Below are 17,500 nucleotides of genomic sequence, written 5' to 3'. Positions count from 1 at the left end.
GTATTTGGGGTGGGGGGGGGTTGTTTTGGGGTACAGGCAAACAAAGACCCCTTTATCCCTCCTTGGTTCCCTTTTTGTCTCATGCGGCCCCTGGCCCCTGTCTGTATTCAGAGAATGGACGTGAGCGTCCTGAACCTAGACCTGGCCCGAAAACCCACCTGACCCGGCCCGGTCCGACCCGTCCAGGGCCGGTCCGTGGCCCTTTCCTCCTCCCGGACCAGGACTCTAATTGGACCGAGCTGTTACGTCACCTTCCCCAAAAACACTGTGGTCACTGCTTTGGTTTCACCAGGAATTTCAATTCTTTTTTTATGGCGTTGAATTTGAGCCAGGGTAGTAAAAACTCTTCTCCTCTCTCTGCTCTTTTTTTGTTTGTTGCTATTGTTTGTTTGGGGGCTTAAATAAGGGCCCGTCACGGAACGTTGATGGCGGTTGCCGCCGGTTACGATGTTCAGCTCGCCGGAAAGCTGCACATACAGACACAAACAGTATCGCATCCTCCCCCCCCGCGATAGTTTGCTGCCATTTTGGGTTTTATTTGAAACGCCGACCGCAGGGTGGTTGCTTTTTCGAGAGGAGGGAGAAGAAGTGGAGAGGAGGAATTGATATTTTTGAACAGTGCTTCGTTCTGCGCCTCTTATCAAGGTCCACGCTGGATGTTGACGCGATGCCTAAAAGGTTTCTAAAAGGTTACCACCTGAGTCTAATTGAGAATGCTTTTCCTCCTCTTTTTCTGTTCCGCCCGATCGAAAGACACGGGAGGATTCACGTGAATATTTCTTTTTATTTTAATAGCCAAATAAAGATTGATTTTAGGATAGTTTGTTCCGCATCCGAAAGCAGCACACCTCATTGAGGCTGAACCTGAGTTGGGTTCTAAGGTGATGCCTTGGAACGGTACTGAGCTGGGGATGATTACCATATTGTTCTGTCGCTCTGTCCGCTGTTTCAAAAGTCTTCCTGTCACGTATCCCCGTTTCGTGTCAGTAGATTGAAGTTGCTTTCACACGGAGGAAGGGCAATATTTATTGACTTGTATGTCAGGTGATAGGGCGCTGTGGTGCGTTCGATGCCCAGGTTTCATTACTCTGTCTCCGTTGAGACGTCGGACGGGGACTCTTTAAATTGTAACTCACTGTAGAGTCTGGCCTCGCGGTGTCCTACGGTATACTGAAACATGGCCGTGTGTGTGTGTGTGTGTGTGTGTGTGTGTGTGTGTGTGTGTGCGTGTGTGTGTGTGTGGGTGTGCGTGCGTGTGGGGTTGTAGCAAGCCATTTTGGATGTGCACATGCAGACAGAGTATGCGTGTCTTTACTCTTCACTCACATAAAGATGGTGTCGACACAATGTGTAAATGCGTCTCGTTTCAGGGAACAGCTTGTACGGTGTACTTTGCACATTGAAAACAATATTTCTCAGACAGCATCGGTACTTTCTCATTCTCACCAGCCCTCCCTTCACCTGTGGCGTCCCCCAGGGCTCCATTTTGGGCCCTCTCGCCGTCTCCCCCCGTTGCGATATAGCCGTGCCTCCACCTGGCTGCCTGGTTGCAATACTTCACATTTATTTAATTTGGATATTAGTTTTCGACGTAAGCACTAAGACCAACGGGAAAACAAAACCACCAAAAGTGGATCTATGCTTCTGTCTTACCCCCTCAATATGTCATCCACCCAGGCGGTTATTGACCCGACTGTGTGGGCGATGTGGCTGGTTTTGTCATTAAATCCATTCCACGTGTCCTCCCATACGTTGACTGTCATCCTCCTCCACCCTGTTAAGTAGTGATGTCTCACACCTCCCTGTGTGAAGAGCTCACAGCGGGACTCAAAAGGCAGACGAAAAAATACAATGAAAATAAAACACTGCGTCGTTTTTGCACAACTTTAGTGTAAATTGTTTGAGCCCACTCGTTTTATAGAATATAGAAAAAAAATTATAAATACAATCACCTCTCCAATCCAAATTTAACTTCATATTACATGTGTGAGCATGGGTGATATGGTATATGATCGTATGGATCTCTGTGTGGGAGCTTGACTTTGGCAAAATATCTTCAGCTGCTCGGATGATGTGGAACTAGGACTGCTGAAGGGATTAGCCCCCAAATGACCTGATTGCAAAGAGCTCGCTCACTGCAGCAATCCCAGAAAAGCAGGCGTCAATACTTGCTTTTATTTGGATAACGTCTTTCATCCGTCAAATTTAGAGCAGCGCCGCCACTTAAAAGAGGAATATTATAGTGCTTAGCGTTTATAACGGGTGCTAATGCTGTAAATACGTTTTACATTCTGACAGTTAAACTACTTTTACAACCAGTTGCTCATAGGTACAAATTCATTTTCCTGTTCCTAGCCCTCGAGGTGACGGCTGAGATAAAAAATTACGACGAAGACGAAGAATCGGTTTGCAGCAGGAAAATAAAAAGCAGCCACTCATTCCAAACCAGAAGTTGGAAGTTAATTATAATTATAGTATTCATTTTTTCATGGTTATTTGTGACCCGCTCCTTGTTCCCTGGTTGGTTTTTGAATTATTTCCATGATCGTGGCCCTTTAACAACACTGATAAATTACATGAGGGCGTGTATGTTGTTTTTAGCCAAATGTCCCCAAACCGGGCATTACGTTATTGGCATTGATTCAACTTTGGTTGAGATCATAATAAACGTTGTAGAACAAAAAAAAACAAAAAACAAAAAAAACAAAAAACGAGTCTCAACACGACAGACAACATCAATCACTGACCCGAGCGCCACTCCCATCCGGGGAAATCCCTTCATAGATAACGCGTGTGCCCTTTAGTGGCTGCTCTTATCTCAGAGGGCCACGCAGGACACAACAAAACAAATGCGTTAGCGGTGTCACCGGCTCACGTTGGCGGCTCGGGCTCCACGCTCCCGAAACCCTCCGCGTTGATCGGCAATTTGCTCAAACATCGGTTCTCAAAAAGGGGCAGAAACAAGTTAAAATTTATCTCGATGGGGTCTTCAGGAATCACCTCCTGACACCCAGAACCTTATCCCAAGTAGTTGACCGTCACTTCCTCGAAGGTCCTCATACGAGGTTACTTATATGACAGAACGCCTCTAGGGCTGTGAAGGTATCCCTCCGTCGTCCTGGCACTAAGTCGGTGTCAGTCTCCATCGCTTACGGGGGATGAGATGCATTAGTCTTATCCTGAGGTTTTACTGAGATGGAGACTCCGAACGAACCGCGCCGCTCGGCCGTCACTCAACACCGGCGGCCTCGTGTCATCTCCCGCGTCACCGTCCCCCCTCCTCAGCCACTTCGCCTCCTACTGCGCCGCCCCCCACCCCACCCGGGGCCTCCACCCAAACCTTAATCCCTAATCCCGGCTCCTTGCCATTCAAGTACATTAGTAAATTATTCCCTTTTAATCCCGGGGGAAGCTGGCCTAAAGGAGCTTTTTGCGGGCGTAAAGAAGCTATCCCTGGATAAAGTCATCAACCGGAGGAGAAGACCACGGCCGCTCAAGCCTCGTTTTAATTTGCCGTGTGCATTTCGCCCCCCGGGGTCAACGCCAGAGTGCGTGAGCCCGCTTAGAAAAAACCTTAAACGCCCAAGCTACTTAAACAGAGTCCTTGAGGTCGGCCTGTGGCCGCGCACCGCAGGGTGAGAAGCCTTTGTAATCTGCGGTTGATTTACGTATGCTTTCACCAGAGTCTCGGCTATAGTTTCACTCCACTTTATGGGGTTTATTTTTGCCTTTCCGTTGGCCAAGACGCTTGTGCAGCCTCGGAAAGTGAGACTGAAAATAAAACCGACCCGTCCTCCTCGGTTAGAGGTCTGGGGAAAAAAAACCCCAAAAAAACCACCCAGAAGTTTTTCTTAGGCGGATCGATAAAAACTTGGGGCTCACCGCTTTTTCTCTCTTCGCTCCTCAAATCTATTATTCTCTCGCAGCTCTCTTGAGTTTTTTTTATTTTTATTTTTTATTTTTTACCGTTTGTCAGAACTGAGAAGTCGATACTCCTCAGCGCCGCTCGCGGGAGTGCGCAGACGAACTTGTTTATCTCCGGCCAAATGCGGGGGTTGCCGGTCAGCAACCCCCATATTTCAATCCAAAAAATCGTAAAACATTTGTAAAAGTATAAAAAAAAAACAGCAGTAGAGTGCGGTTGAAACCAAATATCCAGATGGACTGACGCCTTGTGCTTCCTGTGTTTGCAGGCAATGCCGCCGGGGTCAACGCTACGGAGCCGGACAGCATGAGCAACGCCACCGCCCTGCTTAAGGAGGGGGAGGGGCTTGCCAAAGTTGACATGGCGGTCGTCGCGGTAACCGGGGTGCGCAGCTCCGCCAGCCCGGACCCCGCCGCGCCCGCGACCCAGAGGGCGGGTCGCATCGCCCGCGCCGGCGAGGACGACGACCAGGGCAGCGGCATGTTCGGGGAAACCGGGGTGCCCGCCGCGGAGGAGGCGGTCGTGGTCACCCCGCCTCAGCTCAGCCCCGACTCGGCGGAGACGGAGCTCCTGTTGCCTAGCAACCCCCGCCGCCAGGACGTGTCCTCGGAGGGGGAGGAGGAAGAGGAGGAGGAGCGGCTCCCGCACACCGACCCGCCGTGGCTGGATGCCAAAGACACCGGCGTGTTCGACCTGGACCGCCTCCGCACCACCACCGCCCCGCCCGCGGCCGCCGCCAACCCCTCCCACCCGGACGTGCTCCACGTGGACTTCTTCGATCCGTCGTCCCGCGGCCGCAGCCTGGACCTGGCCCCTCCCTCGCCCTCCTCGCTGGCCCACGAGCTGCAGGCGGGCGACCCCACTTCCTGGGCCATGCCCGACAACTACGACTACCTCACGCCCTACGAGGACGGCGTGTCCCCCACCGCCGAAGAGTACACCTACAGCACCACCACCGACACCTATGAGAGTGACGAGGACCTGAGGCTGTCCGCCGGCTCCCCTGCCCGCTCCCGGCCCCGGGGCCCGGGCTCCGCCGCCGCCAAGCCAGACGTGATTCTGCCCGGCGGGGGGGCCCCGGTCCCGGACGGCCCCGCGGTGGCCCCCCCCGCGGCCTCGCCGGTGGACGGCTCCGACGGGATGGGTGGATGCCGCGTGGGCTACCAAATTGTGAACGGAAGCTGCCGCTCGCCCTGCGACACTCTACCCAACTACTGCTTCAACGGGGGGCAGTGCTACCTGCTGGAGGACATGGGGGTCTTCTGCAGGTACGGAGAACGATCCGCACGCACGCACGCACACACACACACACACACACACACACACACACATAAACACACTTATCAATGCAAATTCTCATGCACAGAAACACACAAATAGAAACACACTGCGAAATATATACAGGTCCACAGCTCCTATATCTCCCTGTGTTTATTTCCTCATATTTAATGTTATCTGAGGCTGTTGCATCATGTGGCACCATCCTGACCTCTCATTTTATAGCCAACGTCATCCAAATCTCCTTAGCTTGTGTGGATTTCAACCCCGAACCATTGAAAAAGAAAAAAAAAAAAACCTCAACACTAGATCCAATAGGGTTGCCAGGGAGATTTATCTAGGTGGAGGTGAAGGGTCAGTAGGATTAAGTGGGCGATTTATAAAAAAAAAAAAAAAAAGTATGGTTTAAGCCGTGGTTCCAGATAGGGGTCTGTCGGTCTAGTTCTGCGTCCAGTGCAATTTTGTGTGAGGTCTGAGAAAAAATAAAAAAAATTGATCCACTGACTTTGCGCGGGTCAGGTTCTCATCATAGCGACGGTCGCAGGGCTGAGGAACACCAACACGTGCCTTAAACAAAAAAACACACACACACACACACACTCCACCGGCACTCAAGGCTGAGGCGTGGACGGGGACGGGGGAGGGGGAGGGGAGCGAGAGGCCGGCTGGGATCAAAACGCCTTCGCGGTCTCTGCCGTCACATGATGGATGGGGAATGGAAAGATCAATACCAACGCTGCAGCTAAGATTCTCGACAGGATTTATCGGTGAATCCCTTGGGACGAAACCCGCCTCCCTGTTTAACTGTCATTTGACCTTTATTTAACCAGGAAAGTCCCATCTCAGATGAAGAACCTCTCTTTTTCAAGGGAGACGCAGACAAGGACAGACAGGTCTATTAAAAATGGTTTATTATGTTTGTTCTGGCCGAGGGCTAAATTAAGTACAGTATATACAATGTAGTCCCATCCTGACGACATTGTTTGAGATTTGCATTCGAAATTTGTGAGAAAAGTACAAATAAAATTTCTCGACTGGGTTTGTTTCCCTCCGCTTCTCTGACATTCTCACTTGAGGGTGACAGTTTTTCTTCCATTCTATTTACCCGTTTAATACCTTTTTCTGGCACCGCTTCCAATCCAGCAATTAGGGTGGATTGCACCGTCACTCACCGCGGATCGATTAGGATAACAGCATCAGCCTAATGCTCTGGATGTAATAAAAAAACGGGTTTTACTGCAGGGTGATTATGAGTGTAGGGTAAAAATGAAATAAATCTACGTTGCTCGCGTCCTGTTTTCTAACCACTTAGATTAAAAGATTATCCATGTTGTGATTGTGGTTTAGGACGCACGGGCCATGAAACCTGCGAAAAAAAACGCAACTCCACATTTCCAAATCTGATCCTTCCAGGGAGAGGAGAAAGGGAGAGGGATTTTTCCCGATGAGAACACTCCTTGAATTTGTCCTTTTTATTTTATTTTATTTTTTTCTGCCAGCTTCCAAATAAAATAGTCAGGGAGACTTTTTAAGAGGCATCCTTTGTATTTACAGTACGTGGAGATATGGAGGGATTAGAAGGGACGTGTTTACCTCGTCTACAAGATAAAAGCTCTACATCAATCCCGTCGTTGCGTAAGAGATTTTACTTTACCAAAAAAAGTACTCGCACGCACGTACGCACGCACGCCCGCACACACGCACACACATATACAAAACGTGTTTTATTGCCACTATGAATATACTGTTTGACTAAATACATATGTTTTGATCATATATCAAAATAAACCTATGATAATTAATACAAAGTTCAAACAGCCTATGTTCTGGATGGGAGCAGGTTTCTTACATTCTTTGGCTGACAGTAACTTAAAACGTTAAAGCCTGATAAATATGAATTGTTATTCATTTTCATCTCGATTTTTTTGGGGCTTATTCGGGAATAAGTAATTGGACAGGAAGCAGGAAATGCTTCCTGTCACTGGATTTTTATCAAATCAGCAGAGACATCCAGATTACTAGCGAGACACACACACACACACACACACACACACACACACACACACACACACACACACACACACACACACACACACACACACACACACACACACACACACAGCGATGTGAAGGCCAAAAAGTCCCTCTCACAAGACAACATGGAGGAGGAGGATAATTGGGGCATGTTCAGAAAGTCAGTCAGTAAACCGTCGGCGTGACAAACCTCCTGAGAGTGACTCAGAGCCACAGCCGGGCACGTGTACAATGTGGGTCAGTGGTGCACTGGCACAGATCAGCACCAATATGCTCTGCGTGTGTGTGTGTGTGTGTGTGTGTGTGTGTGTGTGTGTGTGTGTGTGTGTGTGTGTGTGTGTGTGCATCCGTCCACGTGCTGCTGGATAGATTGATGTTTGCTCTGGATGCATCTGAGCAACTGAACTTCTTTGTGTCGCTGAACGGAAGCTGCTTCAAACTTTAGGCTGATTCCTTTACTCCAGGATGAATGTTGCAGACTTTATTATCAGACCAAATATTAGTTATAAACTTAGTATATATACATAGTATATAAACAAAGTTTATATATATACTAAGTTTATATATATATATACAGTAAATTTACTAAGTTTTTGTACTAAGTTTTTATACATATATATACTAAGTTTTTATATATATATATACAGTATATTCTAAGTTTTTATACATATATATATACTAAGTTTATATATATATATATATATAAATATATATATATATATATATATATATATAAACTTAATATATGAGTATAAAAGTTCAAAGATCCGTGTCAAAGCCTCAAACTCAGATTCAACATACTGCACAATAGACATAATGCTTCATCTTGCGAGTGATTTAAGGTCACATCTTCTCATCGTTGATTCGCGCAACATAACAATATCATCATAGCAACTAAAAAATAATAAACAAACAATAATATTTATAGATTTATTGCTCAGTCTGTCCGTCCGTCCCTCGTTCCATCTCTCTCTCTCTCTCTCTGTCTCGCTGTCCGTGCGACCGTCGGTAATAAATAAATAATTTCCTACGAGCCTCAGGACCGAAAATAACATTCCAAGGAAAGAGAAAAGTAGGGTGGGGGTGACAGAGAAAGAAAAAAACCCAAAAAAGACAAGTGGATACGGTAAAATTCCACTGATGGTGTCCAAGTCAAGATCAGAGCGCAGATGTAGATGCTTAGAAGTTACAGAAAGAGAGAGAGAGAGAGAAAGAGTTAATAGTTTGACATAGTATTGACATTAGAAAGATGAACAGATGAGAGAGAGCGAGAGAGAGAGAGAGAGAGAGAGAGGTGGACCCCGCCAGTGAAAGAGTCTGAAAATGAGAGAATGAGTCACAGCTTCACTCCTGTTGCCAGGATGGAAACCAAAGGCAAGATCCAGAGCAAATTTGTGCGTGTGTGTGTATGTGTGTGTGTGTGTGTGTGTGTGTGTCTGTGTGTGTGTGTGTGTGTGTGCCCGCGCACGTGTGTGTGGGTGTCTGTTTGCATGTCCTGCAGCTTGATACAATTATGTAGAGCTATGAGCACTTTGTACCCATTTTATATTTCAACACGCAACACACACACACACAATACACACACACACACACACACACACACACACACACACACACACACACACACACACACAGGATTAGGGGCGTGTGAGGCCCTTGGAGACAAAGAGCGTCAGGTCACAGAGTCACAGCAAAGGTCAAACACAGATTAACGACGCAGCAAGGAAGAGACAAGTGCAAGCACACACACACACACACAGACACAGACACACACACACACACACACACACACACACACACATACACACACACACACACACACACACACAAGGTTTTATACACATGACCAGACCCACATGCGAACACTCTTGTAGGCACAGTCATACAAACACATCTGCATGGGTAAACACAGTTGCACTGTATCAAAGCAATATGTGTGTACACACACACACACACACACACACACACACACACACACACACACACACATACACACATTGTTCCAGTCACCTATGGAATGCTGTGCTCTCAGTACTGATGAGACAGCATGCTCTTAGTTGATAATCTGCTGTATCAGTCGTGTGTTTGTCCGGAGCCGAGGGACAGGAACACGTCTGCAGGTCGGAGAACGAAGGAGCATCTGAGACCAGCGGCCGTGAGCGACGGCGCTTTGAACGCCGTCCAGGGATTATTTTATGAGGCTGCGGAGGAGATAGCATCTGGAGACGAGCACACGGTCGCACGGAGGCTTGCAGCGTGCAAGGTTGTGTGTGTGTGTGTGTGTGTGTGTGTGTGTGTGTCTGTATTTTGATTATGTTTTCTAGCCTTTGTGATGCAAATTGTAAATAGGGCTTCTGCAAAAACATTATACAGATATTGCATGGACAATACTGAAACTGGCCTAATATACTGTACATAACACCTGAACACATATATATTTTAAATCCTTATTAAACATCTGGACCATCTGGACATATGGTTCCATTTTTCATCCTCTCACCCTTTTCTCACCAATTTGAATTCAACATACAGCATGAGAACATTTATTGTGACGAAGCCGCATTTCGATATTCTTAATTTCTACATTGTGTGTTTCATCCAATTCTTTGAAATGACGTTTCATTCATCCCACCTCGGTGATATCGCTGAATGTCGTTGTGCTAATACAACGACAACAAAAGCCAACGTAATATAATCAGGTTTCCAACGTTTACCGAGTGTCTCTCAAAATGGCCCTCGGCGCTCGCCGGACTTGGCCGCTCGGCCCAAGCGGCGGAGTGAGGAGTAGAGAAATGAAGGCATCGTTTTTATCCCTCCAACCACTTCAAGTTTGTGATGTTTCCGCTCGGGCTGCGGTCGGAGCGGAGGGAACCTCGGCCGCTGATGGCCGGCTGACAGCACCGCTCCCTCCTTCCCCCCCGTTTGTGGTTCCGACGCGGGGCTACGCTGATGCTATCTGCATAATGGAGGGCCGTGTAATGATGTTTTATTGAAGCCAGTTGGACTCTAATGGAGTGGAGAGGGCTGCGTTGTAGGAGATCCGTCATGATTTCTCTCGACGTTCCGCATCGTCGAGCCAGGCTCATGTACTTCATGGCCAGGGTTTCGGGGTACTTGCCCGTAATAGGCTCTTTTTTTTCCGTCAAAAGAATGAATCTGATGCACTGGGCTAATTTGTCTGCCGGAGTCGGGTTTGGGATAATTTCCAACCCACCGCCGGCGCGTCAACGGCAGAGCGCTGCGGTTGCCGCCGGGGAGGTTGCGCGCTCTCAGACGGCCTCGCAACGTGAGTCGGTCGCACAACTCCGACGTGCTTTCGGAAGTCCCGAAACGTTCCGGCCTCTGGGCTCCGGCTCTCATCGCCACCCGTAGACGGAGGGGTCTCCCCGGCCCCGGCAAGGCGCGTCGCCCAACCCCCCCCCGTTTGGCCACGGACGCCGTCTCGATGGTCGTCACCGTTGTCCGCCACGCCCTCGTCTCCCGGGCTTTCGTTTTAGCCCGAGACCCCGCCGCGTTTTTTTCGGGCGAACGCCGACTCCGTCTCGGAGAACGTGGACGATCGAGGCCGGAATCGGCGACGGCGCACCGCCCGGCATCCTGTTTGAGCTGGAGCTCTCGTCACGGGGCCGGGGAACAGAATGTTTACAGTGCCGGTTAATCGGAGCCCGGGATGGTGGATTGAGTCCGCGCGGCCGCATCTCGTTCACATCGCCGCCACCATCTCCGCCGCACATCTTTTCCTCGTTAAAAAGAGAGAGAGCCTCGGACGCGTCAGTCCCGTTTTGTTTTTTTTGTTTTTTTCCCCCGTTTCTTCCGTTCCTCCGTCCTCTTTTAAGAGCCTGTAAAAAAAAAAAAAGACAAAATAAAGGGAATCTTATCAAGGTCGAATCAGACGTTCTGTTCCCCTTCGTTCCGCCTCTCGTTTAGTCTGATTCCATTCCGGTCTCGCTGTTAATCCCCCGGCGTTTTGGCCGTTTGTTAAACCTCCGTCTCGTCCCGTCTCCTGGTTACGGTTGCTGTGTTCGACTGTTTCGCGTGTCCTGGCATCGACCCCGCAAAGCGTCCCGACGCACGATCATTTAGCGTACGAGACGAGCCCGGCCAGGCTCTCCCATCCGGCCCCGTGCGCCACCGTGGAACTTTATTTGATTGAGTGATTAAACATTCTTTTCCATTAATGAAGGGATTTGGGTCGGGCTTTCCGGTGACCGTCAGACTCGGTCGGATCGGTGAAACGTCCCCCTCCGTCGTCCTCGGGAAAACCTTCGCAGATGCTTTATATCGCTCCCGCCGCCGCTGAATAAGAAATGTCCAAATGTTCTAAAAGCTCCGTGAAAGGCTTCCAGCTCCACTCACATTTGGCATTTTGGAGGCGGTGCTATTGTTAGAGAGGTTTTTTCACATATTGCTCACTGCACTTTTGTGCTGTTTGCTCTCCGAATTTAGCCTTACCCCAGTTTCACCCGCACCCCCGCTCCCCAAATCCTGAGCCTCCATCTTTCTTTATCAAAGCCAGCGGGGGGCCTCCTATCAGGGGGCCAAAGCCCCATCTGCCCCACTGTTCATCCCTGCACGCCAAGCCCAGGACTCCTCTTCTCTCTCCCTCTCTCTATATATATATATCCATCTATCCATCCATCTATCTATCTATCTATCTATCTATCTATCTATCTATCTATCTATCTATCTATCTATCTATCTATCTATCTATCTATCTATCTATCTATCTATCTATCTATCTATCTATCTATCTATCTATCTATCTATCTATCTGTCTGTCTGTCTGTCTGTCTGTCTGTCTGTCTGTCTGTCTGTCTGTCTGTCGGTCAGTCTGTCTATCTATCTATCTATCTATCTATCTATCTATGACCCCTCTCTGCCTCTATCTCTTACTCTATCATCTCATTCTCTCTCTCTTTCTCTCCGTCTCTCTAGTCCCAGTGGTAAATATACTGTAGAGGGGATTTTCAATAATAATAATAATAATCAGTAATTATAAACTTCATTTATATATAGTGCTTATATAGCACAAAATAAAACTTACAAAAACAACGCATTTAAATCGAATAAAATAAAATATAATAAGCACTCACATAAAACACAGAGCAGGGCTTACCTTATCTGTGTGTGTGTGTGTGTGTGTGTGTGTGTGTCTGTGTGTGTGTGTTTGTGTATGTGTGTGTGTGTTACCATTATCTATACCCCCCCAGCATGGGGGGGTATAGATAATGGTAATAATAGATAATAGTAGATAATAGATATAATAGATAATGACTTGCTATGGAATATGGAGGATGGATTTTGGGTCAGGACCCTGCCGGGGGAACCTGGAGCGCCGCGAACAGTGACTCCTCCCGGCAAACACCCCAAACTGGTCCCGGAACCAGACGCCCGATTAGCGGTGCGCCGTCCGGTGCCTGGTCCCGAAATCAGATCAGGTCAAAACTGGAGGCCTTTGGGAAAATTTGAGAAGTGCCAACAAAGAGAAAAGCACCGACGGAGACCTAGCGTCAAAAGCAGCGGGCCCCATATGACTGCAAAGCAGCAATTAGGAGGAGGCCTGGTGGTGCCTTTTAGTGGGGTTTCTCCACCCTGGGCGTCAAGGCTGCAGTGGGAAAGAATGAAAGAAAGGAAAGAATGAAACGGAGCTGAGGACGGTTTTCGTCTGCGTCTGCAAAACTCCAAAGCCCTTGAAGATCTTTATTTATTTATTTATTTATTTATGTATTTATTCATTCTTTTCATACAACCTCCTCCGTCCCGCTTCCCGACAGGAAACCGCCGCTGTGTTCACTGTCTCGAAAAAAAAAAAGACAAGGAGACGAAGTCAAGGTCGGCAGCGTCATGAATCGACAGCAGAGATGTGATTCAGCCGGAGGCGTTTGGCAGGAGAGAGGGAAGGAACGACAGAAAAAAACAGAACAGCGGAGAGAGAGAGAGAGCGAGAGAGAGAGAGGGAGGCAGGGAGGGGGGGAGGGAGGGGGAGGGGGAGGGGGGTTGAGGTACCGACGAACAAGAATACGAGAGCAAGGAGGAAGACGGGGGGAGTAGGTTGAGGGAGAGGGAAATAGACGGAAAAGGGAGGAAGGGGAGGGTGAAAGAGGGAGAGAAAGAGAGAGAGAGAGAAATGTGTCAGCACATGGCGAGCGGCTGGATTGAGAACCAACGACCAACATGACCATCTCTCTGGAGGGCGTGTGTGTGTGTGTGTGTGTGTGTGTGTGTGTGTGTGTGTGTGTGTGTGTGTGTGTGTGTGTGCGCGTCTGTATGTGTGTGTGTGTGTGTGTGTTTGTGTGTACGATCTGTATGTGTGTGTGTGTGTGTGTGTGTGTGTGTGTGTGTGTGTGTGTGTGTGTTCAAGTTCAAGTTCAAGTTCAAGAGATTATTTGTCACATACATATACATACGGTCATACATATATGCAGTGAAATGTCATGACATCCGGTGATTACGCACAATAAGCTCTGTGTGTGTGTGTCTGTGTGTGCGAGAGTGTGTGTGCGAGTGTGTGTGTCCGCGCGATGGAATGACATGCCAGGGCTGCATATGCTTCTTGTACCGCTCAGCTGGGTTGCCATAGCGACCAGCCCGTCCGTATTCTTCCCCTTCTTATGATTCTCTCTCTCCCTCTCTCTCTCTCTCTCTATCTCCCTCCCTCGCTGTCTCTCTCTTTGTATCCCTCCCTCCCCCCCTCTCTCTCCCTTTGTCTTTCTCTCTCTCTCTCTCTCTCTCTCTCCCTCTCTCACTTTCTCACTTTCTCCCCCCCCCCCCCCTCTCTCTCTCTCTCTCTCTCTCTCTCTCTCCTTTATGTAAGAACACGTAACGCTGAAAGGGTGAGTGGGTTTAAATCACCCTCAACAGTGTGTGTCATGTCCTTTATTCCTCTCTGATACTTATCACCATCAGTACTACACACACGCACAGACACACACACACACACACACACACACACACACACACACACACACACACACACGCACGCACACATAAACCTGTAGCAGTGTTGATGAATACCAGTGGGTTCAGGACACAGGAAGAGTTTTGTGAAAGGAGCCTGTTTAACATGGAGACCCAAGCTCAAACACCATGATATACTCCTCCATTCACACTTCACGCGTACGCACACGCACTCGCACGCACACGCACACACACACACACACACGCACACACGCACACGCACACGCACGCACGCACGCACGCACACACACACACACACACACACACACACATACACACTCACACACACTCCTGTACTGGTATCAAAGTAAGGTCAAAGTAGATACACCTGGTTAGTGAGGACCCATGTTTCTGGTGCTCTTCAAAACTAAAGAAGTACTCAATTCGGTGACCGGTCCTCACATTTATAGTAAAACAAACACACACACACATGCACGGACGCACACACACACACACACACACACACACACACACACACACACACACACACACACACACACACACACACACACACACACACACACACACACACGCACACACACACACACACACACACACACACACAGATAAGGTAAGTGCTGCTCTGTGTTATATGTGAGTGCTTATTATATTTTATTGTATTCAATTTAAATGCGTTGTTTTTGTAAGTTGTCTTTTGTGCTATATAAGCACTATATATATGAAGTTTATAATTATTGATTATTATTATTATAACGCCCACAATCATTACAATATTACACTATTGTTATGAACCTATTCAACATGTACAACTTTGAGTCTTGCTCAAACCTCTCAAGTTCGTCACATCTTGTCATAAAAAACAAAAAACTAAAGGACCGAATTTAAGGACCGAATAAACATTTTATATTATATTGAAACAAATATTATTACACAAATTTAGGTGATTTCAGATCTTTCTCTGAATCAACGCAGCCTCATTCAGAGAAGCTGAAGCCATCACTCAGCCGGACTCCAAATAGCACGAGAAAAGACTCAACGCCAGAGGACAATTCCTTGTTATAAAACACAGACACACACATACACACATGCGCAGGCATGCACACACACACACACACACACACACACACAGACACACACACGCGCGCCCACAACCATTACAATATTACACGATTCTTACGTTCTCTTATATTACCATCATGACGGTTGGGTGCAGCTCAGGATATGCAGTGACACTGACTGACTTCTGGAGTTTGGTAAAGATTGTTAATCACGGGGATCTAGACAATGAGCTGCAGCCTTATTTTCAGAGTTAGGTCTCAATGGAACAAGAGAAGTGTGTGTGTGTGTGTGTGTGTGCGTGTGCATGTCAGATCCTCCACTCCAGTTTTATTTCAACCTGGAAGAACACTGTGTTCTTTGTGAGCTTTTTGATTTATCCACTGCGAACTGTGTGGTGGCCCAGATACTCAGTCCTCGCTTCACATGTTTCATAATTCAAATAAGAACCGAAAACAGAGAACATATTAGCACAGTGAAATAAATTGGTTCATAAAAAAACACATGTTGTTAACACACGCACACACACACACACACACTCACACACAAAAATGAGTCATGTCACGTGTGTTGCTGATTGGTCAATTTACTTGCTTACCTTTCCTCCTCCTTTTCTCCCCCTTTCTCTCTTTCCTTGACTAATTCTCCCCATTCTCCCCCATCCTCCACTTATAAACTATATCTATCTCTCTCTCTCTCTCTCTCTCTCTCTCGCTCGATCCCCCTGTCTCTCTCCATCCCTCTCGCTCCCCCAGATGTAACGTCCAGGACTACATCTGGCACAAGGGCTCCCGCTGCGAGGCGGTGGTGACGGAGTTCCAAGTGATGTGTTTGGCCATCGGGGCCTCGGCGCTGGTTCTGCTGCTGCTCTTCATGATCGTTGTCTGCTTCGCCAAGAAGCTGCACGTGCTCAAGACCGAGAACAACAAGCTACGCAAACGCAGGTGCGAGTGCAGTACATAATTTTTTATTTTATTAAATAAATACATAATAAATATATATATTTAATATAATATAATATAATATAATACAATATAATGCAATTTTATATTATATTATATTATATTACATTATATTATATTATATTATATTATATTATATTATATTATATTATATTATATTTTTTTATATTATATTACTATTATATTATATAGGGCCTGACAATAAGGGTTGCCCAGTTGGCATACTGATAAGGCCATTGTTGACCATCTTATCCTGTTGCATTGATTGACTGAAAAATTGGTGAGACAAGTGAAAATATGTATGTTGAAATATGTATAATAATTATGGAGGATCATGAGGATATACAGGGTCAATTCAAATATTTTGATTGATTATAATTCAGAACCCATTTTGTCAGTCTTGAAAACCATCGTCTCAAAGTAAGCCCTATTGTATTATGTTGTTTAAAACTACATTATATTATATATTCTTATATTATATTATATTATATTAGAAATAGAATATTTAAAACAAAATGAAAGGCCTATATTAATACATGACTGCACAAAGATCTAAAACACCAAAACATTTATATTCAAGGTGAGGCTCTACATTCATTTGGATTTTGCAGAAGAGATCTGTGCGGGTCCACCTGTTACTAAAGGCTTTTTCATGTATGATGTCATCAGAGTGCCTTCTGCTTCCTGAATGCTTGCCAGGCTGTCAGTGCCTCACTTTTTTGCTAAACCAAGGGTGAACTTTTTAGACCGTTCTTGTCTTTTTATTCCTTGCAATGATTGCCTTTCCCCTTTTTAAGCCATTGACTTGTTCAGCATGAGCAAGCGCAGTTCTACTCCCCAGTGTGCGCACTTGCTTCCTGTGGTACTGCAGAATGATGTGAACTCGGAGAAAAGACGGAGCCCTTACTGTATGAGCACAGGAAGCTCAGGACCTGGAGAGATTCCTTAAAACAAACAAGCGTCCCCAACCAACAAATCAGCGTTGGCGTGGGTTGTATACGGGGAAAGGCTTTGGATAAGGTGTTTTGTGCGTCAGGATTACGTCTTGTAACGGCGGGCTCCCACAACACACCCCATGCCTTTATGTGTGTGTGTGTGTGTGTGTGTGTGTGTGTGTGTGTGTGTGTGTGTGTGTGTGTGTGTGTGTGTGTGTGTGTGCGAGCTCGGCTGAGTTAGCGGTTTTGGATTCTGGGTCTTCCGAGGGAACGCGGCGCGGGGAGACACGGTAAATCTTAACAACCCACGTTGTCTGGCGTCTATTAGCAGCGCCATTAGCTTTAACGACACCGGTCTAAGTGCTTGGAGCCGCAGTCGGTGTAGCCGCCGG

At 47.2% G+C, this 17,500-nt stretch overlaps 1 protein-coding gene across 3 annotated transcripts in view; it reads left to right on the top strand.

Moving 5' to 3' along the window:
* cspg5a (chondroitin sulfate proteoglycan 5a) overlaps positions 1-17,500 on the top strand; it is a 41,575-nt gene that overhangs the window by 9,518 nt on the left and 14,557 nt on the right. For all 3 annotated transcript variants that reach the window (XM_080005370.1, XM_080005369.1, XM_080005368.1), the window contains exons 2-3: positions 4,194-5,193; positions 15,967-16,155. In XM_080005370.1, the coding sequence (XP_079861496.1) occupies positions 4,194-5,193; positions 15,967-16,155 (1,189 nt within the window). The remainder of the gene's footprint in view (positions 1-4,193; positions 5,194-15,966; positions 16,156-17,500) is intronic.

Source organism: Zeus faber, assembly GCF_960531495.2.
Source record: "Zeus faber genome assembly, chromosome: 8".
NCBI classification, from domain to species: Eukaryota; Metazoa; Chordata; class Actinopteri; order Zeiformes; family Zeidae; genus Zeus; species Zeus faber.
Note: the sequence above shows the minus strand (reverse complement) of the source record. Positions and strands in the feature narration are given on the sequence as shown.